This window comes from Thalassophryne amazonica, chromosome 18, assembly GCF_902500255.1.
Source record: "Thalassophryne amazonica chromosome 18, fThaAma1.1, whole genome shotgun sequence".
NCBI lineage: Eukaryota > Metazoa > Chordata > Actinopteri > Batrachoidiformes > Batrachoididae > Thalassophryne > Thalassophryne amazonica.
In genome coordinates, this window is record NC_047120.1 from 34,603,374 (window position 1) to 34,627,696 (window position 24,323).

At 47.7% G+C, this 24,323-nt stretch overlaps 1 protein-coding gene across 1 annotated transcript; it reads right to left on the reverse strand.

The window, feature by feature from the left end:
- Positions 1-19,895: 19,895 nt before the first annotated feature.
- On the reverse strand, positions 19,896-22,360 carry LOC117530565 (mitochondrial import inner membrane translocase subunit Tim23-like; the record flags this gene model as incomplete). The annotated part of the gene is made up of 3 exons (XM_034193457.1): positions 19,896-20,057; positions 20,151-20,209; positions 22,123-22,360. Coding segments are annotated over 3 exons (444 nt in total), but the record flags the coding sequence as incomplete, so codon positions are not given.
- Positions 22,361-24,323: the final 1,963 nt, after the last annotated feature.

The window sequence follows — 24,323 nt, forward strand, 5'->3', positions numbered from 1 at the left end:
TGACAAAAGTTAAAAATAGAAGAATGGAAAGTTTTTCAAAAACAAGTTTAAAATGTTTGAAAAGTGTGTAAAATGTGTAAATGCACAGACAGTTCCTTAAAAACACATAAATATATTTAAAATGTGTTTAACGTGTAAAAGAATAAAAAACAAACACAAAGATGTTGAAATCGTGTGTATGTGTGTCAGGTGGTGGGGGGGGGGGGGGGGGGGCACAGCTATTCATTTGTTCTCTGAGGGAAGGCTCACTCTCCCACACTTTGAAAACCCCTGATGTAGGCTGCCCCTGACTCATAGAAAATGAATGAATATATAAATGTGATGTTTTCTCAGATAACCTGGAAAGGTGGAGATATGCTCTGGAGAGAAGGGGAATGAAAGTCACTAGGAGCAAGACTAAGTACGTGTGTGAGTGAGAGGGAGCCCAGTGGAATAGCATGGTTATTGTTGGGAAAGTGTAGTGACACGGACCCACAACAGGGGGCGTAAATGAACGGACAATGGAAGGAGTCAAATTATAACACTTTACTGGTGTGAATGTCACAACCAAACACAGCAGAATCAGAATGTGCAACAGTCAATTAATAAAAGGTGTCGTGTGGGCAGGCTCGACGATAGGAGACGCCCGTCTGGAAACGAACCGGAACCACACGATTTCCACCGCCACCTGAACCCGAGGAATACTGGAGCCGCCAAGTCCCGGAGTCCCCAGGTGGCCACCGTCCCGGCGTGTCGGATCTGGTACTGCTGGCAGAAAGCAAAAGACAGTCAAAGGGTGGGTGTGTGAACACCCAGTAACACTGGTGGGAATGCCACCTCCACCTCTCACTCAGCGCGTTGCAGCGGTCTCAGCTGAAAAGGAGCGCCGTCTTGCACAGCCTCCTCAAAAACGACCGGTTCTCCTGCAAACACTCACAATAAACAGATTTACAAAAGGCTGAGGATATTACCTCCAGATGAAGATGATATCTCAGCAGTTTGGTGGAGGTGTCTTCCTGCTTTTATACCAGATGTGTTGATTAGTGACAGCTGTCACGGATGATGGGTGACAGCTGTCACCACGGCTTGTTCCTGAGGCGGCAGCGCCCTCTCGTGCCTGAAGCCCGCACTTCAGGCAGGGCGCCTTCTGGTGGTGGGCCAGCAGTACCTCCTCTTCTGGCAGCCCACACAACAGGACCCCCCCCTCAACGGGCGCCTCCTGGCGCCCGACCAGGCTTGTCCGGGTGGCGACGATAGAAATCGGCCAGGAGGGCTGGGTCCAGGATGAAGCTCCTCTTCACCCAGGAGCGTTCTTCGGGTCCATACCCCTCCCAGTCCACCAAATACTGGAAACCCCGGCCCATTCGACGGACGTCCAAAAGCCGGCGAACTGTCCAAGCCGGCTCCCCGTCGATAATACGGGCAGGAGGCGGCGCCGGACCGGGTGCACAGAGGGGTGAGGTGTGATGCGGTTTTACCCTGGAGACATGAAAGACCGGATGGATCCGCAGTGAGGCCGGGAGTTGGAGCCTCACTGCGGTAGGACTGAGGACCTTGAGGATGGGGAAGGGTCCAATGAAGCGGTCCTTCAATTTGGGGGACTTGACCTGGAATGTCCTTGGTGGAAAGCCACACCTCCTGCCCGGGCTGGTAAGTAGGGGCCGGGGACCGTCGACGGTCTGCATGGGCTTTAGCCCTTGTCCGGGCCCTCAACAAGGCCGAACGGGCGGTGCGCCACACCCGACGGCATCTCCGCAGGTGGGCCTGGACCGAGGGCACACCGACCTCTCCCTCCACCACAGGAAACAAAGGGGGCTGGTACCCCAGACACACCTCGAATGGGGAGAGGCCGGTGGCAGAGGACACCTGGCTGTTATGAGCGTACTCGATCCAGGCCAGATGTTCACTCCAAGCCGTCGGGTGTGCGGAGGTTGTGCACCTGAGGGCCTGCTCCAACTCCTGGTTGGCCCGTTCGACCTGTCCGTTAGTCTGCGGGTGATACCCAGACGAGAGGCTTACAGTGGCCCCCAGTTCCCGGCAGAAACTTCTCCACACCTGTGAGGAGAACTGGGGACCGCGATCCGAAACGATGTCTGTTGGTATCCCATGCAGCCGGACAACATGGTGGACGAGGAGATCCGCTGTCTCCTGGGCCGACGGGAGCTTCGGGAGGGCCACGAAGTGGGCCGCCTTGGAGAAACGGTCCACTATCGTGAGGATGGTGGTGTGCCCCCGGGACGGCGGGAGGCCCGTGACAAAATCCAGACCGATGTGGGACCAGGGGCGGTGAGGCACAGGAAGTGGCTGTAGAAGTCCCTGTGCCTTCTGCTGGTCAGCCTTGCCCCTGGCGCAGGTGGTGCAGGCCTGGATGTAAGCCCGGACATCAGTCTCCAGGGACGCCCACCAGAAGCGCTGCCGGACCACTGCCACGGTCCTACGCACCCCTGGGTGGCAGGAGAGTTTGGACTCGTGACAGAAGTCCAGGACGGCAGCCCTGGCCTCTGGTGGGACGTATAATCTGTTCGTCGGTCCTGTTCCGGGATCCGGGCTCCGTGCCAGGGCCTCCCGGACGGTCTTCTCCACGTCCCAGGTCAGAGCAGCCACGATAGTGGACTCCGGGAGAATGGGTTCCGGTGGATCCGACAGCTTGGTCTTGACTTCCTGTTCATGCACCCGGGACAGGGCATCCGATCTTTGGTTTTTGGTCCCGGGGCGGTAGGTGATCCGGAAGTCAAAACGGCCGAAAAACAGTGACCAGCGGGCTTGCCTGGGGTTCAGTCGCTTGGCGGTCCTGATATACTCCAGGTTCCGGTGGTCAGTGAAAACCGTGAAAGGCACTGACGCTCCCTCCAGCAGGTGTCTCCACTCCTCAAGGGCCTCTTTCACCACAAGGAGCTCTTGATCTCCCACGTCATAGTTCCGCTCTGCTGGGGTCAACCTGTGGGAAAAATAGGCACACGGGTGAAGAACCTTATCGGTTTCTCCGCTCTGGGATAGCACGGCTCCTATCCCCGAGTCAGAGGCGTCCACTTCAACCACGAACTGGCGACCAGGATCGGGCTGCACCAAGACCGGTGCAGTCGAGAACCGGCGTTTCAACTCCCTAAACGCGGCTTCGCACCGATCCGACCAGGTGAAGGGAACTCTTGGTGAGGTCAGGGCCGTCAGGGGGCTAACAACCTGACTATACCCCTTAATGAACCTCCTGTAGAAATTTGCGAAGCCGAGGAACTGTTGCAGCTTCCTACGGCTTGTTGGTTGGGGCCAGTCTCTCACCGCTGCGACCTTGGCCGGATCAGGGGCGACGGAGTTGGAGGAGATGATAAACCCCAGGAAGGACAAAGAAGTGCGGTGAAACTCACACTTCTCGCCCTTCACAAGCAACCGGTTCTCCAACAACCGCTGCAGGACCTGACGTACATGCCGCACATGGGTCTCAGGGTCCGGAGAAAAGATGAGTATATCATCCAGATATACGAAGACGAATCGGTGCAGGAAGTCCCGCAAGACGTCATTAACCAAAGCTTGGAACGTCGCGGGGGCGTTAGTGAGGCCGAACGGCATGACCAGGTACTCAAAATGACCTAACGGGGTGGTAAATGCCGTCTTCCATTCGTCTCCCTTCCGGATCCGAACTAGGTGGTATGCGTTCTTAAGATCCAACTTTGTGAAGATTTTGGCTCCATGCAGGGGGGTGAACACTGAATCCAACAAAGGCAACGGGTATCGGTTGCGAACCGTGATCTCGTTCAGCCCCCGATAATCAATGCATGGACGAAGACCGCCATCTTTTTTTCTCACGAAAAAGAAACCCGCTCCCATCGGAGAGGTGGAGTTACGGATCAGCCCGGCAGCTAAGGAGTCCCGGATGTAGGTCTCCATCAATTCGCGCTAAGGTCGGGAGAGGTTGTACAGCCTGCTGGACGGGAACTCCACGCCTGGCAACAAATCGATGGCACAATCATATGGACGGTGCGGGGGAAGAGTGAGTGCCCGATCCTTGCTAAAAACGTCAGAAAGATTGTGGTACTCAACCGGCACCGCCGACAGATTGGGGGGTACTTGGACCTGCTCCTTCGCCTGGGAACCGGAAGGAACCGAGGATCCCAAACACCTCCGATGGCAGGTTTCGCTCCACTGTACCACCACCCCGGACGGCCAATCAATCCGGGGATTGTGTTTCAACATCCAGGGGAACCCCAGAATCACACGGGAGGTAGAAGGAGTCACAAAAAACTCAATCTCCTCCCTATGATTCCCTGACACTACCAGAGTTACTGGTGGTGTCTTGTGTGTGAGTAAAGGGAGTAGGGTGCCATCTAGTGCTCGCACCTGCAATGGTGTAGGTAGCGCCACCAGAGGGAGCCCTACCTCCCTGGCCCATCTGCTGTCCAACAGATTCCCTTCTGACCCTGTGTCTACCAGTGCTGGGGCCTGAAGGGTTAAATCCCCACTAAGGATTGTAACTGGGAGTCGTGCGGCAATATGTGTGTGTCCCACGTGAAGTTTTTGGCCCACCCTAAGCCCAGTCTCTAGGGGCAGGCGTTGGTGTTTAACCGTTCGGGGCAATCGCGCAATTGATGCTCCATTGAGCCACAAACAAAACACGCCCCGCGTGGAAACCTCCTCTGTCTATTAGGTGGTCTAAATGTGGCCCTGCTCGTGTCCATAGCTTCGTCAGCAGGGGGAGCTGTCGCCCCACGGGACGTAGAGGCCAGGGAGCGTGGGAAGGGCGGACCCTTCTCGGACCCGGAAGGAAGAGGGACGGCGCGCGCCCGGCCACGTCCTTCGTCTCGTTCCCGACGGCGTTCCTCCAACCGATTGTCTAACCGTATAACGAGATCAATAAGCCCATCTAATTCCCGCGGTTCATCCTTGGCCACTAGGTGCTCCTTTAGGACTGACGACAGTCCGTTTACAAAGGCAGCGCGGAGCGCAGCGTTATTCCAGCCGGACCTCGCAGCCGCGATGCGGAAGTCGACTGCATAAGCGGCTGCGCTCCGGCGTCCCTGTCTCATCGACAGCAGCACAGTTGAAGCGGTCTCTCCCCTGTTAGGGTGATCAAACACAGTTCTGAACTCCCTCACAAACCCAGTGTACGTGTGAAGGAGCCGTGAATTTTGCTCCCAAAGCGCTGTAGCCCAAGCGCGTGCCTCTCCCCGAAGCAGAGTGATCACATAAGCTATTTTGCTTGCGTCTGACGCGTACATGACGGGACGTTGTGCGAAGACGAGCGAACACTGCATAAGAAAGTCCGCGCACGTCTCCACACAACCTCCGTACGGCTCAGGAGGGCTTATGTATGCTTCAGGGGATGGTGGGAGGGGTTGTTGGACCACCACTGGAACATTAATATCTAGCACAGGATCGACAGGAGGAGGAGCTGCAGCAGCGCCCTGAGCGCTCGCCGCCACTTGCGCGGAGAGAGCCTCCACCCTGCAGTTCAGGAGGATGTTTTGCTCGGCTATTTGATCCATTCGAGCCGTAAAGGCGGTGAGAATATGCTGTAGCTCACCAATCACGCCTCCTGCAGATGCCTGCGCTCCCTGCTCTCCCATTGGTTGTTCAACAACCTGGTGACGCCCCTCGGAGTCCATGACGCTGGCCGAGATATCCTGTTGGGAAAGTGTAGTGACACGGACCCACAACAGGGGGCGTAAATGAACGGACAATGGAAGGAGTCAAATTATAACACTTTACTGGTGTGAATGTCACAACCAAACACAGCAGAATCAGAATGTGCAACAGTCAATTAATAAAAGGTGTCGTGTGGGCAGGCTCGACGATAGGAGACGCCCGTCTGGAAACGAACCGGAACCACACGATTTCCACCGCCACCTGAACCCGAGGAATACTGGAGCCGCCAAGTCCCGGAGTCCCCAGGTGGCCACCTTCCCGGCGTGTCGGATCTGGTACTGCTGGCAGAAAGCAAAAGACAGTCAAAGGGTGGGTGTGTGAACACCCAGTAACACTGGTGGGAATACCACCTCCACCTCTCACTCAGCGCGTTGCAGCGGTCTCAGCTGAAAAGGAGCGCCGTCTTGCACAGCCTCCTCAAAAACGACCGGTTCTCCTGCAAACACTCACAATAAACAGATTTACAAAAGGCTGAGGATATTACCTCCAGATGAAGATGATATCTCGGCAGTTTGGTGGAGGTGTCTTCCTGCTTTTATACCAGATGTGTTGATTAGTGACAGCTGTCACGGATGATGGGTGACAGCTGTCACCACAGCTTGTTCCTGAGGCGGCAGCGCCCTCTCGTGCCTGAAGCCCGCACTTCAGGCAGGGCGCCTTCTGGTGGTGGGCCAGCAGTACCTCCTCTTCTGGCAGCCCACACAACAGTTATAAGGAGTAGAAGTGGTGAAAACAGATGAGTTTAAATATTTGGGGTCAACTGTCCAAAGTAACAGAGAGTGTGGTGGAGAAGTGAAGAAGAGAGTGCAGGCAGGGTGTAGTGGGTGGAGAAAGGTGGCAGGAGTGATGTGTGACCAAAGAATATCAGCAAGAGTGAAGGGGAAAGTTTACAAGACAGTAGTGAGACCAGCTATGTTGTGTGCCTTAGAGACGGTGGCACTAACAAAAAGACAGGAGGCAGAGCTGAAGATGTTGCGATTCTCTTTGGGACTGATGAGAATGGACAAGATTAGGAATGAACATATCAGAGGGACAGCTCAGGTGGGACGGTTTGGAGACAAAGTCAGAGAGGCGAGATTGAGATGATTTGGACATGTGCAGAGGAGGGACGCAGAGTATATAGGGAGAAGGATGCTGAGGATGGAGCCACCAGGCAGGAGGAGAAGAAGGAGGCCAAAGAGGAGGTTTGTGGATGTGCTGAGGGAGGACATGCAGGTGCACTGTGAGACTGATCTGCTGTGACGTCCCCTAAGGGGAGCAGCCAACAGAAGAAGAAGAAGAAGAAGATTTTCACAGATAATAATAATTATAACTGACAATAAATAGATAATAAATAATGAATTGCTACTAATATTCCTGGTGATCAGCAGGGCAAGCAGGTTTAAAGGAGTCAGTCACTGAGTGGGGCCACAAAATTTCAGTTCACACCATAAAAACTACTGCATGCTCACTTCTGAAATTTTGAATTGTGCTTGAGCGATACTCCTGTTTTGGGCCATATTGGCATTTTATCATGTTTCCTATGTGCAGTTCTGTTTTATATGAATTCAAATAAGAATATTGACACACTGAGACAAGTCTGGGCTTGTTCAAGCAGGCACATGTGAAGTAGGCCTTTAGTTTGCTTGTGATTATGACCTTGCTGTTGATTGCAGAGTGCTGGTGGCCACCAAGGCCAATGTTATTTGTTAAGAAAGCAAACTATGGAAACATAGCTGTAGCTGAAAAGCTTTCACAGTATTCAGAGAGGTATTTATTAAGATTCCAGAATTACATTTATTTAATTTCTTCTGATGGAATTTTATTTAAAATACAACATTATTAATGTTGTGTGTGTGTGTGTTGGGGAATTTAAGTGATTGTTGTTTAAAGAGGAAAATATTGACTCATTATGTATATGATCTTATACATTACTGATTGGTGGTATTCTTCTTCTTCGGTTTCTGCTTCTTCTTCTTCTTCTTCTGTTTCTGCTTCTTCTTCTTCTTCTTCTCCTTCTGTTTCTGCTTCTTCTTCACCCTCAGCCAATGGGTCAAAAGAAAATCAGGTTTGAAATGTCCAAACATTTGTACACCAACAAAAGTGAAATGTGGGATGGTTGTCCTTCGTACTTCAGTTATAGGGATTTTAAAAAATGTACTGTCCAGAATTTTGCCACACAAGAAGACAGTTACAGATGATAATTCTTAACAAAATGATTGTAATTGTAAAAATGAAATGGCAGAAGACCACCTAAAGAAAATTACACATAATCACCTAAAATAAATCATCTATTTCTAAAGGTGAACAGTGGGCCCACATTTAAATACACTGCATTTACTTATTTACAAGTATAAAGGTTAATTTGCCGCTGTTTATTATTTCTGAAGCTTTTAGATACACTAGTTATGGTGGGAAAAAAGCTCAAGGTCCCTCCATCCAAATGTGCCTTTTTTTTGTACACAGGACAATATAAGCCTTATTTTGCTTCAAAATAAAGCTGAAAATTTCTGTTCACTTTTTACTACAAAGCCTTTCGTTGGATATTGTCCTTTTTTACCAGTGCCTTTTTAAAATCACATAATAATAATAATAATAATAATAATAATAATAATAATAATAATAATAATAATACGTGCTATCTCCCAACTCACCAGAGGGAGGCAGCAGAGAGCTGAAAGTAAAAAAAGTAAAGGATACGTTATTCTTTCGTCTTTACTCTGCTTAAATCAGATTTTTGTTCCATTGTTTTTTTCTTTAATTAAATAGTTATTAATCCAGTTGGTATATTAATAAAACAAACAAACAAACAAACAAACAAACAAACACACACAGTCTGAGCAGATTTATGGTATAAGTTCCATGTGGTAGCTGTAGATGGCAGGCTGTAAGTGCATACCTCGCATATCAAGCATTCTGGGTAATACCCATGATGCAATAGAGAGAGATGGAGATCACACACACACATATATATGCACATTTATGCTGCACAGCCATCTGCTGCTGGTCAAAGCCACAGAGCCGCTGAAGGAATTCAGTGTGTTGAATTTCACAAATAACACAGCGTCTTATTTGGATTCTGCTATTGTGAGCACGTATTCAGAAGAGGCCAAGTGCAGCCATGAAGTTTGCCATTGTCGCCCAGTGTGGGTGTTTTCAGACTCTCTGGCATGATGAGTGAGTTAGTGTTCTCTGTGTTGCTACCCAGTGTGGCCACTGTCTTCCCACAATGCCTCATTCAGCCTCACACTCTCTGCCACCTTTTTTTTAAGACTCCTGGCTGATCTCAATCAGGCTACAAACCAGATTTTAACTGTGGGATAAAATAGCTGTGATGTCATCTTTGTGAACACCACACGCATAGCTGGGGGGTGGATTCTGGGCTTAACCCCTAACTAGATTTTAACTGTGGGATAAAATAGCTGTGACATTATCTTTGCCAATCTTCGTCTTCTTTCCCGTTAGGGGGCGCCGCAGTAGATCAGTCATTCACCCTGTCCTCTGTATCTTCCTCTGACATACCAACCACCTGCCTGTCTTCTCTCAGCACATCCATAAACCTCCTCTTTGGCCTCCCTCTTTTCCTCCTGCCTCGTGGTTCCATCCTCAGCATCCTTCTCCCTATATACCCTGGGTCCCTCCTCTGCACATGTCCAAACTGTTGTGTGGGCCGCCAGAAGAGGAGGTACTGCTGGCCCAACACCAGAGGGCGCCCTGCCTGAAGGCGGGCTTCAGGCACCAGAGGGCGCAGTCGCCTCTCAGGAGCAACCACACACCCACCGTAACCTGTTTGTTCTTCCTGCCAGCAGTACCGGATCTGACAGCTGGAGGCAGTGGCCACCTGGGGACTCAGGACTTGGCGGCTCCGGTGTGTTGCAGGTCTCCATTGGCAGTGGAACCATGTGGGGCCCGGTTCTTCTCTGGACAGGCGTCTCCTATCCTCGAGCCTGCCCACACGTCACCTTTGACATTGATTGACTGTTCTTAAACGCAGCATTTGTATTCAGTTGTGCACCTTTTCACAACATTAAATTGTTACCTTTTGGCATCTCCATTGTCCGTTCATTTACGCCCCCTGTTGTGGGTCCGTGTCATTCACTTTCCCAACAGGATTTCTTGGCCAAACGTCATGGATCCCGAGGGGCACAAACCCTCGATTGAACAATCAATGGCGACGCAAGGTGCACAGGCGCCAGCAGGAGGCGTACTGGGTGAGTTGCAGCAGATCTTAACTGCCTTCACTGCTCAGTTGGATTTAGTGACCGAGCAGAACATTATACTCAATCATAGGATGGAGACTCTCACCACGCAGGTGGAACGCGCGCACAGGGCGCGGCTGCGGCACCTCCTCCTGCTGACCTGGTGCAGAATACAGAACCTCCAGTGGTCGTTCAGCGAACCCCCCCCCCCCCAAATCCCCTGAAACATACATAAGCCCTCCGGAACCGTACGGAGGTTGTGTCGAGACGTGCGCCGACTTCTTAATGCAGTGTTCGCTCGTCTTTGCACAACGTCCCGTTATGTACGCGTCAGACTCCAGCCGGGTGGCGTATGTCGTGAATTTGCTTTGAGGTGAGGCACGCGCCTGGGCTACGGCACTCTGGGAACAGAACGCACGGCTTCTATCAGCATACACTGAGTTTGTGAGGGAGTTCAGACAGGTGTTCGATCACCCTAATAGAGGTGAGACTGCTTCAAGTGTGCTGCTGTCAATAAGACAGGGGCGTCGGAGCGCAGCCGAGTATGCAGTCGACTTCCGCATCGCGGCAGCGAGAGCCGGCTGGAATACTGTAGCGCTCCGCGCTGCCTTTGTAAACGGACTGTCTCTTGTCCTTAAGGAGCACCTGGTGGCAAAGGACGAGCCGCGGGATTTAGACGGGCTTATCGACCTGGTAGTACGGTTAGACAACCGAATAGCAGAACGTCGACGGGAGCGAGACGAAGGGCGCGATCAGGCACAAGCCGTCCCTCTTCCTTCCGGGTCCGAAAAGGCGCCGTCTTCCCCATGCTCCAAGCCAGAGCACTCCACGTGATGACAGCTCCCCCTGCTGACGTTGCTATGGAAACGAGCAGGGCCAAAAGAAAGTCAGATCACAGACAAAGGAGGCTGGCCCGTGGGGAGTGTTTTCACTGCAGCTCAACCGAGCACACAGAAAAACTGCCCCAACGGTCAAAACAACAACACTCGCCCTTAGAGATTGCACCCTTCTTCCATTAATAACACACCAGACACAGCCCTTAGCACTGGTTGTGTCTGGAAACCACAGGGAGGAGATTGTGTTTTTTGTAACACCTTCTACCTCCAGAATTATTTAGGGTTATCCATGGATGATTAAGCACAATCCCCGGATCGACTGGCCGACTGGGGTTGTGGCTCAGTGGAGCGAAACCTGCCACCGGGAGTGTTTAAGATCCTCGGTCCCACCCGGTGCGTCTGCTAAAGAGGAGGTCCGAGTAACCCCCAATCTCACGGCGGTGCCGGCTGAGTACCATGATCTTGCTGACGTTTTCAGCAAAGATCTGGCACTCACGCTTCCCCCGCACCGACCGTATGATTGTGCCATTGATTTGATCCCGGGGTGCTGAGTATCTGTCCAGCAGGCTGTACAACCTCTCACGTCCTGAGCGTGAATCAATGGAGACCTACATCCGGGACTCTTTAGCTGCCGGGCTAATCCGGAACTCTTCCTCCCCGTTAGGTGCTGGTTTCTTTTTTGTGGGCAAGAAGGACGGCGGACTCCGTCCATGCATTGATTATAGAGGGCTGAACGAGATTACAGTTCGCAACCGATACCCGTTGCCTCTATTGGATTCAGTGTTCATGCCCTTGCATGGAGCCAAAATATTCACTAAACTGGATCTTAGGAATGCTTATCACCTGGTTCGGATCCGGAAGGGAGACGAGTGGAAGACGGCATTCAACACCCCGTTAGGTCACTTTGAGTACCTGGTCATGCTGTTCGGCCTCACAAACGCACCCGCGACGTTCCAAGCTTTGGTAAATGACGTCTTGCGGGACTTCCTGCATCGGTTCGTCTTCGTTTATCTGGACGCTATTCTCATCTTCTCCCCGGATCCTGAGACCCATGTTCAGCATGTATGTCAGGTCCTGCAGCGGTTGTTGGACAACTGGCTGTTTGTGAAGGGCGAGAAGTGTGAGTTCCACCGCACTTCTTTGTCCTTCCTGGGGTTCATAATCTCCTCCAACTCCGTCGCCCCTGATCCGGCCAAGGTTGCGGCGGTGAGAGATTGGCCTCAACCAACAAGCCGTAGGAAGCTGCAACAGTTCCTCGGCTTTGCAAACTTCTATCAGAGGTTCATTAAGGGCTATAGCCAGGTGGTTAGTCCCCTGACGGCCCTGACCTCCACAAAAGTCCCCTTCACCTGGTCGGATCGGTGCAAAAGCCGCGTTTAGGGAGTTGAAACGCCGGTTCTCGACTGGGCCTGTTCTGGTGCAGCCTGATCCTAACCGCCAGTTCGTCGTGAGTGGATGCCTCTGACTCAGGGATAGGAGCCGTGCTGTCCCAGAGCAGGGAGTACCGATAAGGTCCTCCACCCTTGTGCCTATTTTTCCCACAGGTTAACCCCAGCTGAACGGAACTATGACGTTGGCAATTGGGAGCTCCTGGTGGTGAAGAGGCCCTTGAGGAGTGGAGACACTTGTTGGAGGGAGCTGCGGTACCTTTCGTGGTTTTCACGGACCATCGGAACCTGGAATACATCCGGACCGCTAAGCGTCTGAACCCCAGGCAAGCCCGCTGGTCATCGTTCTTCGGTCGTTTTGACTTCCAAATCATGTATCGCCCCGGGACCAAAAACCAACGGTCCGATGCATTGTCCCGGGTGCATGAAGAGGAAGTCAAGACAGAGCTGTCAGATCCACCAGACACCATCATCCCCGAGTCCACTGTCATCACCACCCTCACCTGGGACGTGGAGAAGACCGTCAGGGTGGCCCTGACACGACACCCGGACCCTGGAGATAGACCCAAGGACAAGCTGTATGTCCCACCAGAAGCCAGAGCTGCAGTCTTGGACTTCTGTCACGGTTCTAAGCTCTCCTGCCACCCAGGGGTGCGAAGAACTGTGGCAGTGGTCGGCAGCGCTTCTGGTGGACGTCGATGGAAGCCGCCGTCCGGGAATACGTCCAGGCCTGCACCACCTGCGCAGGGGCAAGGCAGTTCACATGAAGGAACAAGGACTCCTCCAGCCGTTGCCAGTGCCTCGTCACTCCCGGTCCCACATAGGCCTGGACTTTGTCACGGGTCTCCCTGCGTCCCAGGGTATGACCACCATTCTGACGATAGTGGACCGGTTCTCCAAGGCGGCCCACTTCGTAGCCCTCCCGAAGCTCCCGACGGCCCAGGAGACTGCAGACCTCCTGGTCCACCACGTTGTGCGTCTGCATGGTATCCCCATGAACATCGTCTCTGACGTGGTCCCCAGTTCTCCCGCAAGTCTGAGGAGTTTCCGTTAGAGAACTGGGGGCCACCGTGAGCCTTTCGTCCGGGGTACACCTGCAAACAATATGGACAGGCAGAGCGGGCCAACCAGGAGTTACCTCCGCGCACCCGACGGCCTGAAGTCACCATCTGGCCTGGATCGAGTACGCACACAACACGCAGATATCATCGGTAACCGGCCTCTCCCGTTTGAGGTGTGTTTGGGGTCCAGCCCCATTGTTCCCAGTTGTGGAGGGAGAGGTCGGGGTCCCCTCGTTCCAGGCCCATCTCAGGAGGTGCCGCTCGTTTGTGGCGCACTGCCCGCTATGCCCTGCTGACGGCCCAGATGAGGGCCCAGGACCAGCAGACCGCGGCTACCCCGGCCCTGCATACCAGCCTGGGCAGGAGGTGTGGCTCTCCACGAAAGACATCCCACTCAGGTGAATCCAAGAAGCTAAAGGACCGCTACATCGGACCATTCACCATCCTTAGGTCCTCAGCCCGGCTGCAGTGAAGCCTGAGGAGGTACTGCTGGCCCAACATCAGAGGGCGCCCTGCCTGAAGGTGGGGCTTCAGGCCACCAGAGGCGGGAGATCGCCTCTCAGGAGCAACCAGGAGCACCGGTATTGACAGCTGTCACACATCCATCATCATCACCTCAACCCATAACCGCCTGGGCAGTGACCCACCTCCCTGCGAGAACTCAGGCTTACCCGACAGGTAAACCTCTCAGCCGTTTCTGTGCCGTACGCACACGTTTTTGCATCTGAGCTTTTGCAGTTGTAACGTTCTTACATCTGAGCTTTTGCAGTTGTAAATTTTTGCATCTGAGTTTTTGCAGTTGTAACCTTTTGTACACTCGCAGCTTGTAGCTGAGTTTGTGGACATTGGAAGGAGATGGCGTACCCGCTCCTCACTCCTGAACTTATTAAGTGTTACATAAGGACCTGCACGTACTCTGTGCACCTGTGATCAGGAGGTGGAGGTTTTTCCCACCAGAAAGGAACTGTGTTTTTGCTGACTGTTTGCTGGGTGTTCACACACCCACCGTAACCTGTTTGTTCTTCCTGCCAGCAGTACCGGATCTGACAGCTGGAGGCAGTGGCCACCTGGGGACTCAGGACTTGGTGGCTCCGGTGTGTTGCAGGTCTCCGTTGGCAGTGGAACCGTGTGGGGCCCGGCTCTTCTCTGGACAGGCGTCTCCTATCCTCGAGCCTACCCACACGTCACCTTTGACATTGATTGACTGTTCTTAAACGAGCATTTGTATTCAGTTGTGCACCTTTTCACAACATTAAATTGTTACCTTTTTCGCATCTCCATTGTCCGTTCATTTACGCCCCCTGTTGTGGATCCGTGTCATTCACTTTACCAACACAAACCATCTCAATCTCACCTCTCTGACTTTGTCTGCAAACTGTCCCACCTGAGCTGTCCCTCTGATATGTTCATTCCTCATCCCGTCTATCCTTGTCACTCCAAAAGAGAATCGCAACATCTTTAACTCTGCCTCCCGTCTTTTGTTAGTATCACCGTCTGTAAGCCGTCTAAGCACTACTGTCTTGTAAAATTTTCCCTTCACTCTTGAAGATATTCTTCGGTCACAAATCACTCCTGTCACCTTTCTCCACCCACTCCACCCTGCCTGTACTCTCTTCTTCACCTCTCTATCACACTCTCCATTACTTTGGACAGTTGACCCAAGTATTTAAACTCATCTACTTTCACCACTTCTACTCCTTGTAACTGCACTATTCTACTGGGCTCCCTGTCATTCACACACATGTACTCAATCTTGCTCCTACTGACTTTCATTCCTCTCTCTCTACAGCATATCTCCACATTTCCAGGCTAGACTCAACCTGGTCTCTATTCTCACTACAGATCACAATGTCATCTGCAAACATCATAGTCCATGGAAACTCCTGTCTGATCTCATCATCGTCAACCTGTCCATCACCATTGTGAACAAGAAAGGACAGAGCTGATCCTTGGTGTAATCCCAAATCCACCTTGAATGAATCAGTCATTCCCACTGCACATCTCACCACCGTCATACTAACCTTTTACATGCCCTACACTACCCTCACATACTTCTCTGCCACTCCAGACTTCCTCATACAATACCACAACTCTTCTCTTGGCACCCTGTCATGAGCTTCCTCTAAATCCAAACACACAGTGTAACTCCTTCTGGACTTTGCTATAGTTCTCCATCAGTATTCTCAGAGCAAACATTGCATCTGTAGTGCACTTTCTTGGCATGAAACCATATTGGTGCTCACAGATCTTCACCATTTTTCTAAGCCTAGCTTTAACTACTCTTTTCCATAACTTCATACTATGGCTGACCAGCTTAATGTCTCTGTAATTACTGCCGCTCTGCACATCACCCTTAAAGAAGACACAAGAAGACAGTTACAGATGATAATTCTTAACAAAATGATTGTAATTGTAAAAATGAAATGGCAGAAGACCACCTAAAGAAAATTACACATAATCACCTAAAATAAATCATCTATTTCTAAAGGTGAACAGTGGGCCCACATTTAAATACACTGCATTTACTTATTTACAAGTATAAAGGTTAATTTGCCGCTGTTTATTATTTCTGAAGCTTTTAGATACACTAGTTATGGTGGGAAAAAAGCTCAAGGTCCCTCCATCCAAATGTGCCTTTTTTTTTGTACACAGGACAATATAAGCCTTATTTTGCTTCAAAATAAAACTGAAAATTTCTGTTCACTTTTTACTACAAAGCCTTTCGTTGGATATTGTCCTTTTTTACCAGTGCCTTTTTAAAATCACATAATAATAATAATAATAATATATAATAATATGTGCTATCTCCCAACTCACCAGAGGGAGGCAGCAGAGAGCTGAAAGTAAAAAAAGTAAAGGATACGTTATTCTTTCGTCTTACTCTGCTTAAATCAGATTTTTGTTCCATTGTTTTTTTTCTTGGCATGAAACCATATTGCTGCTCACAGATCTTCACCATTTTTCTAAGCTTAGCTTTAACTACTCTTTTCCATAACTTCATATTATGGCTGACCAGCTTAATGCCTCTGTAATTACTGCCGCTCTGCACATCACCCTTATTCTTAAAAATAGGAACCAACACACTTCATCTCCGCTCCTCAGACATCCTCTCACTTCACAATATTTTATTAAACAATCTGGTTTGAAACTCCACTGCCATCTCTCCTAAACTTTTCCATGCCTCCACTGGAATGTCATCAGAACCAACTGCCTTTCCCTTCTTCATCCTCTTCCTAGCTGCCCTCACGTCATCCTTACCACTTTCTTGCACTTCCTGATTTACTCTCTCCACATCCAGACTTTTCTCTCATTTTCTTCATTTATCAGCTCCTCAAAATATTCCCTCTACCTTCTCACCACACTCTCCTCACTTGTCAGCACTTTACCATCTGTATCCTTTATAACTCTAACCCACTGCAGATCATTTACAGCTCTGTCCCTTTGTCTGGCCAATTGGTACAAGTCCTTTTCTCCTTCTTTCCTGTTCAAGTTCATACGCACCTCTCTATATGCCTTTTCCTTAGCTTTTGCCATTTCTTTTTCGCCTTACACCGCATCTCCTTGTACTTCTCTCTACTTTCTTCATCTCTTCGACTATCCCAATTCTTTTTCACTAACCTCTTTCTCCTTATGCTATCCTGGACTTCTTCGTTCCACCACCTAGTCTCCTTGTCTTCCTTGCACTGTCCAGATCTCACACCCAGTACCTTCCTAGCTGTCTCCCTCACCACATCTGCAGTACTTTTCCTGTTGTCCAAAATTTCTTCCCTTCCATCCAGTGCCTGTGTCACCTGCTTACTGAATTTTACACAACAGTCTTCATCTTACAGCTTCCACCATCTGATCCTTTGTTGAGCTCTGTCTCTCTTCCTCTTCTTCACATTAAATTCATCCTATAAACCACCATCCTATGCTGTGAAGCTACACTATCCCCTATCATTGTGAATACCATATGTATAGCTAGAGGGTGGTTTCTTTTCTTACCCCCCCCCCCCCCCCACACACACACAAAGATTGATGATGTAATGACAGCCATCCCCCCAGTGCCTTTACCTGACATGCAGCCCCATATCATCAATGACTGGAAATGTACATGTTCTCTACAGGGAGTCATCTTTATAAATCTCATTGGAACGGCACCAAACAAAAGTTCCAGCATCATCACCTTGCCCAATGCAGATTCGAGATTCATCACTGAATATGACTTTCATCCAGTCATCCACAGTCCACGATTGCTTTTCCTTAGCCCATTGTAACCTTGTTTTTTTCTGTTTAGGTGTTAATGATGGCTTTCGTTTAGCTTTTCGTATGTAAGTCCCATCCATTCCTTTAGGCGGTTTCTTACAGTTCGGTCACAGACGTTGACTCCAGTTTCCTCCCATTCGTTCCTCATTTGTTTTGTTGTGCATTTTCGATTTTGAGACATATTGCTTTAAGTTTTCTGTCTTGATGCTTTGATGTCTTCTTGGTCTACCAGTATGTTTGCCTTTAACAACCTTCCCATGTTTTTTGTATTTGGTCCTGAGTTTAGACACAGCTGACTGTGAACAACCAACATCTTTTGCAACATTGCGTGATGATTTACCCTCTTAAGAGTTTGCTAATCCTCTCCTTTGTTTCAATTGACATCTCTCATGTTGGAGCCATGATTCATGTCAGTCCACTTGGTGCAACAGCTCTCCAAGGTGTGATCACTCCTTTTTAGATGCAGACTAACGAGCAGATCTGATTTGATGCAGGTGTTAGTTTTGGGGATGAAAATTTACACGGTGATTCCATAATTTATTCCTCAGAATTGAGTGAGTCCATATTTTTTCCCTCTGCTTGGTCTAAAAAAGTAACCGTTACTGACTGCCACAATTTTTTTTTTCCTGATTTCTTATAGTGTTTCTTAAAGCCAGAAAGTTGCCATTTGAAATGACTTTAGTTTTGTGTCATGTCTGTGATCTGCTTTTTTTCTACAAAATTAAACAACTGAATGAACATCCTCTGAGGCCGGTGATTCCATAATTATTGCCAGGGGTTGTACTGTTTTTAATTAGGTATTTGAATTTTTTATTTTATTTATATTTTAATTTTTTATGTTGAACTGTTCTGTGTGAGGCACCTTGAGACGGCTTTTGTTGTAATTTGGTGCTTTATGAGCTGATTAAATTGAAATTGAACAACATTTTATTGAGTCTTAAAGTAAATAAATATGAAATTGGTCACTGGATCCTTAAACTGTGGACATAATAAACTCTACGTGGTGGATCCTTGATCTCTGGACATAAACAGAAATAAAATCTGTTAGTTTTTGTCAAAAGCATTTCCTTTCAGACATTATTATTGGCATGAATGTCTTTCCATACATATGAGCTGCAGCTCTACAGCTGTGCTGCAGGTCAGGTTTATAAAGAATGCAAGACGTCTCATTTTGGGAGGAAAAAATGTTTTAGTCGATTGTAGTTTATTGTCTGTATTGCAACGTTTGTAAGAGGTGTCACTTTATTTAAAGCGGCAATTTGTTTTGAAGTTACTAATTCCGACCGGACTCTGTCTTGGCAGAGAGCCGCACAGCGTTTAAAGCTGTGACAACGGAACGGAGGACGATTCTCGTTTCTCAACTGCAACAAGACAAGAGACCCAGTTAGTGACTTTAATACACACAGAAGTGACTCATGATATTTTAATGGCTTTCAGAGGGGTTAAGAAGCGGATTTACCGCTTCTGAAGAACAGTGAATCAAAGAGCCATGAGCCATTGAATCAAAGCATTGCTTTGATTCACGCTTCAAACTGGAGTCGCGCTGCAGAAACGGTTGACTACAGCCGCTGTACTGAAAATCGTAACGGTCCAAAATTATAGCGTAACGGGCCGTAACGTAAGTTTGCACTAGCTAGAACTCTGCAATACCATTCTGTGCTTTTCTTTTCACTGCTCAGTTTCCACTTTCATTACAAACAATAACATTGTATCAAGGCTAGCTGTCCCTGACTCCACGGTATATGCTAGTAAGGTGCTACGAAGTGCTGAGTTCATAACACTCGAGCTCAATGCATGGAAGACTCAAACACTGTGCTGCTTTTCGGGTCAATATCGGGCTGCAAAATTTGGTCAAATCTGATGTAAAACTACAGACTGGAAATAATTATTTGACAAACAAACATTATACGAGTATATTGATTACAGGACTGTATTAAGCGCAATGGTTCCATTAAGTTAGTCTACATTGCTAACGGCAACACATTGTTAGCATGAACTGAAAACTCATCTTCGAACACATCTAGATCACTGTCTTTTAGGTTGCTCGGGTAAATCTGAAATGTCCTTTGGACTGAAATGCCCAACAGTATATTTGCAAACAGCTTTTGAAAAACAATTATGACTCAAAAGCTTTGAATGAAAAGTACTTTGTCCAACCCTTCTCTTGCTAAAGAGTCGGACCACGATTGTTCATGTGGTGCACACCAGCCAATCAACATCATAGAAGCAAATGCAAATGATGCAAAGTTTACAAGACTGTAACTGATCAATCAATCCAAGCAAACGTACAAAGAGCCGCGGCAATATCCAAAGCAAACAGAATGGACTGGCACAAATGTGGAAATATGCTTTCATTGTTCAGAAAATTATACTCATTTGGCTGAAAAACCATAAATATGGGAATATCCAGTAAAACTTTCATTATTATGTCAGTGTTCAATCAGGTTAAGATTTTTACTGTAGAGGCCAGCGCATAAAATTCACATCATTTTCATATTTGAACCACTAACTGACCTGTTGGACCCTGTAGACAGGGGCATTCAATGTATTTCTCCACTCACTTTTTCAAGTTTTTCCTTTAATGTGTCATCTGTCTGCACAACAGGGTCCAGACCAACAACACCACAACTGGTCCTTACCTGTCATACAGGAGCCTCCAATGGTGAAGAAAGCCAGTTCAAACCTTCCTCTTGTCTTATTCGCTCCTGTGGGTAGAATGAATTCATCCGTGTCCTAAAAGACACCATTCAAACATAGAGTGGAACAAATGCAACAAAGCACAGGATTTATGGGATAAAATCAGTTAAACTGTAAGCAGCAACTAACCTGAACCAGGTAACGTGGGTCAACATTGAGATACGGCGATAGAGGGCTCATTCCTGTCACTGAAACAACACAACATGAGCAACACACTGTGTAACATAAACACAGTCAGATCCATAAGCCTTTAGACAGTGACGATGTGTGTAGTTTTGTCTCTGTAAGCCACCACAATGGATGTGAAATAAAACAGTTAAAGATGTGCTTGTAGTTTAGACTTTCAGCAAAGGTTTGAACAAAAGCTCCGCTCAACTGTTTCGACATTACATTGGGGGAGGTGATGGTCTAGTGGTTAAGGCGTTGGGTTTGAGACCAGAAGATCCCCGGTTCAAATCCCAGCCTGACTGAAAAATCACTAAGGGCCCTTGCCCAAGGGACCTTGCCTTGGGCAAGGTCTTTATTCCCCAATTGCTCCCAGTGTGTAGTGACCGCCTTGTATGGCAGCACCCTGACATCGGGGTGAATGTGAGGCATTATTGTAAAGCGCTTTGAGCGTCTGATGCAGACGGAAGGCCCTATATGAATGCAGTCCATTTACCATTACAGTCATTTTCTCCAGAACTCATAAGTAATCAAAAAAACCTAAATACAAGGATTATTGTTTACAATAAGTTCTTTCGGTTTCTCCCTTTCTGTTTGTTGATTTGGCATGACATTTAATGCCAGATGCTCCTTCGGATGCAAATCCACATAACATGGAGAATGGGCATGGATGGTCTCGAAGCGGGAACCTTCTGTTTTGGAAGTAAAACCCCACTTACACAGGGATGAAGTCCCTCATATGACCAGAAACTCTGGGAGGACACCACAGGACAGTCAATGAAGGCACAGTATACATCTAGGTCACAAAAGACAAGCTCAGCAGGCGAATGGTCGCCATGAATTTTTGAGCATGTTCAAAAAAAATTGTAGAAGGGATGCACAGGTTGGAGGATGGTCAAAGGAGACACAGACGACACCATGGTCAGCCAATGAATGCTCAATGACCGTACAACAATGTGGGTAGTTTGCCGTGATTTTATGAATAAAGTTTATTATAAAGCTCTACTTCTGATGTACTTACAATGCAGGTTACCACAGGTGAATGCAACAGCAAGCACAATTCATCCAACCAATCAATCATTACTGTAAAAGTAAACCTTGGATAAGCTATTGATGCAATTTTTTTCTTTTTCTTTTAAAGAGAGGAGGTGTGATCAGATGTGACAGACCTCCCTGGTGATGAGTGCCAGATTGAGCGCAGCGCTATAATGTAACACAGACCCACAGCAAGCATTTCCACGCGACTCTTAGCACCTTGGACGGCAGCGCAACCCAAGACTCATGTCTAAATGACTTTCAAGATTCTGCATCCAAATAGGAGAGGGGATGTTTCTTTTTGGGCAGCTAGGCAAAGAGTGATGGAAAAGCACCTGATTACTCCATATATAGCCAAATGTATATCGTCGTATAGCAGATGCCAGTGTCCCCCCACCCCAAGAAATGCTCAAGGATCTACTAGGAGGCAGAAGCACCACTGAATAGATGCTCAAAGGATGGCATTGGTCACTGAAGTGTGGTACAGGAAGCATAGATTGTCAAGAAATTTGGTCTTTACAACACTGAAACCATGCACAAGAGACATTGGAAATTTACACAGAAAGGGTTTTTTGTGTAATTTTTTTGGATGCACAAGGGACTTTCAAAGGTGTAAGGCACCCTTTAGTGCACTAACTGCTTGACCATACTACTTGCATATACATTCTTAATTGTTAAAACTGATCTGGATTACTTATATTTACTTTGTCCAACGACTTATGTCCCATCGACTGTATACAAATAGCTGTAACTCCTAAATAGTTAAAGCAGTATTTTTATTAAACCCCTTGAATTAAAGCTTAAAACTACACTACATACTCATCTTGGTTGTTTCATGTGAAGGCACTGGTAGCATTTAAGCTAGCTGCTAATGACCAAGAAGAAGAAATGCAACACTTACAGGGAACTCCAGCGAGCTCTTTGTTGGAGTATTCAGGAGCGCTGCCCCCAAACATACCGCTAAAACCCGCTTTAAATACTCCATCCCTGTGTGTTGTCGCTGCTGTCCATCGCTGAAAGGTCACAAAACACTGAGACAGCAGCAGCAGCCGGCTAATGCTAGCTATCTTATCAATGCTACCAAGCGGCAACTGCGACCCACTCAATTCCTCGGATTCTACAATACGGTAAAGTGGCAAAAATATTTAAATTTTAAAACATATTGCTAATTTTACTGTCTAGACAAAAATAAAAATAAAAGTTCTCCGCTTTTCCTCAAGCTTGACCTCCAGCAGCAGCACCACGTTCTGCCGTAAAACCGGTTACGTTTCGGGGTTGTGACATCACACAAATCGCACGTGATTGAGGGAGGTGGTGACGTAATGGTTGCACTGGGATGCCGAGTATCTGGGTCGGTTACGGATCGCAGTCAAGCTCCCAACTAGCACTGAGCAGAACTGCCTTTTGGAAATAAGCTGCTAATAAGTGCTTTGCTCCTCACGCTGAAAAAGAACCTCTTCCACTTCCCAACGAAGCAGTGAACGCTGATCCCGCAAGGGGTCGCTGTAGAGCGTTTACTTTGTCGAACTCCTTCAAAAAATGTATCGTTATAAAAGCGTTTAGTTCGATAATTAAAACATATTTTGTAAAAGGAAAATTATTAAAGTATGGCGGGGCGGTGTGCACTGCCTGCCTGAGTTCCTATGAACCTTTGGGTCTCTCACCAAGTGTTAATGCGTTCAAAATGAATTATAATCACATCACCAGGTTTTTACAGTGGTTCTTAGTGTATTTTATTTTTGTTATGATGTGTCATTATATACAATTATGTATACTTCTTTTTACACAATAAAATGAATTATGAACTGTCCCTTACGGTAACAAACGCTGAACACTTCGTTTCTAGATTACTTTATTAAACTCAGCTACTTTTGTTGCGCCACCAGTCTTTCTGTTGCAAAAATGTCACCCCCGGGATCAATAAAGTTTATGTGAGATGCCAGAAGTCTTTTTGCAGGACTCTCATTCAAAGTCATCAAAGTACTATTAAAGTATCAAAAATATATATATATTTTTAAAAAGTTCATATATACGTATAACCTTGATAAGTGAACAGTCACTTTTATTAAAGAATGTGTTAAAACCAAACTCTGCAAGGAACGACATCGACATAACATAATGTAGGCCAGTGGTTTTCAAAGTGTGGGGCGTGCTCCCCCTGGGGGCGCCAGAATAAAAAAAAAAAACCAAACTAAACTGTCAACCAAAAAAAAAAGGGGGGGGAAACATTGTTAGCTAACATGCCAGGAGCAAAATGGATCATTTTTTTGTGCGTCCAGTGAGAAGACAGAGTTTGGGGCAACCAGAAAAATAAAAAAGTAGAAGACAATCTTTGTTTGCTCCTCTCCGTAGTGCGTCCCGCATCAGCCACCTGTGTGCGTCAAAGACCCAGACTCATTGCTCGCACTAAACAAGAGGTGAGACTAGATGAGAGACTAAATATGTATACAAGTTTAATTAATATTATTGATGTTAAAATTTGTTAGTTATGTCAAATATGTTACGCCAAACACAGAGTTGTTTAAATTTAAAAAAAAAAAAAAATGATGTTTAAAATATGACAAAAGTTAAAAATAGAAGAATGGAAAGTTTTTCAAAACAAGTTTAAAATGTTTGAAAGTGTGTAAAATGTGTAAATGCACAGACAGTTCCTTAAAACAACATAAATATATTTAAATGTGTTTAACGTGTAAAAGAATAAAAACAAACACAAAGATGTTGAAATCGTGTGTATGTGTGTCAGGTGGTGTGGGGGGGGGGGGGGGGGGGCACAGCTATCATTTGTTCTCTGAGGGAAGGCTCACTCTCCCACACTTTGAAAAACCCCTGATGTAGGCTGCCCCTGACTCATAGAAAATGAATGAATATTAAATGTGATGTTTTCTCAGATAACCTGGAAAGGTGGAGATATGCTCTGGAGAGAAGGGGAATGAAAGTCACTAGGAGCAAGACTAAGTACGTGTGTGAGTGAGAGGGAGCCCAGTGGAATAGCATGGTTATTGTGGGAAAGTGTAGTGACACGGACCCACAACAGGGGGCGTAAATGAACGGGACAATGGAAGGAGTCAAATTATAACACTTTACTGGTGTGAATGTCACAAC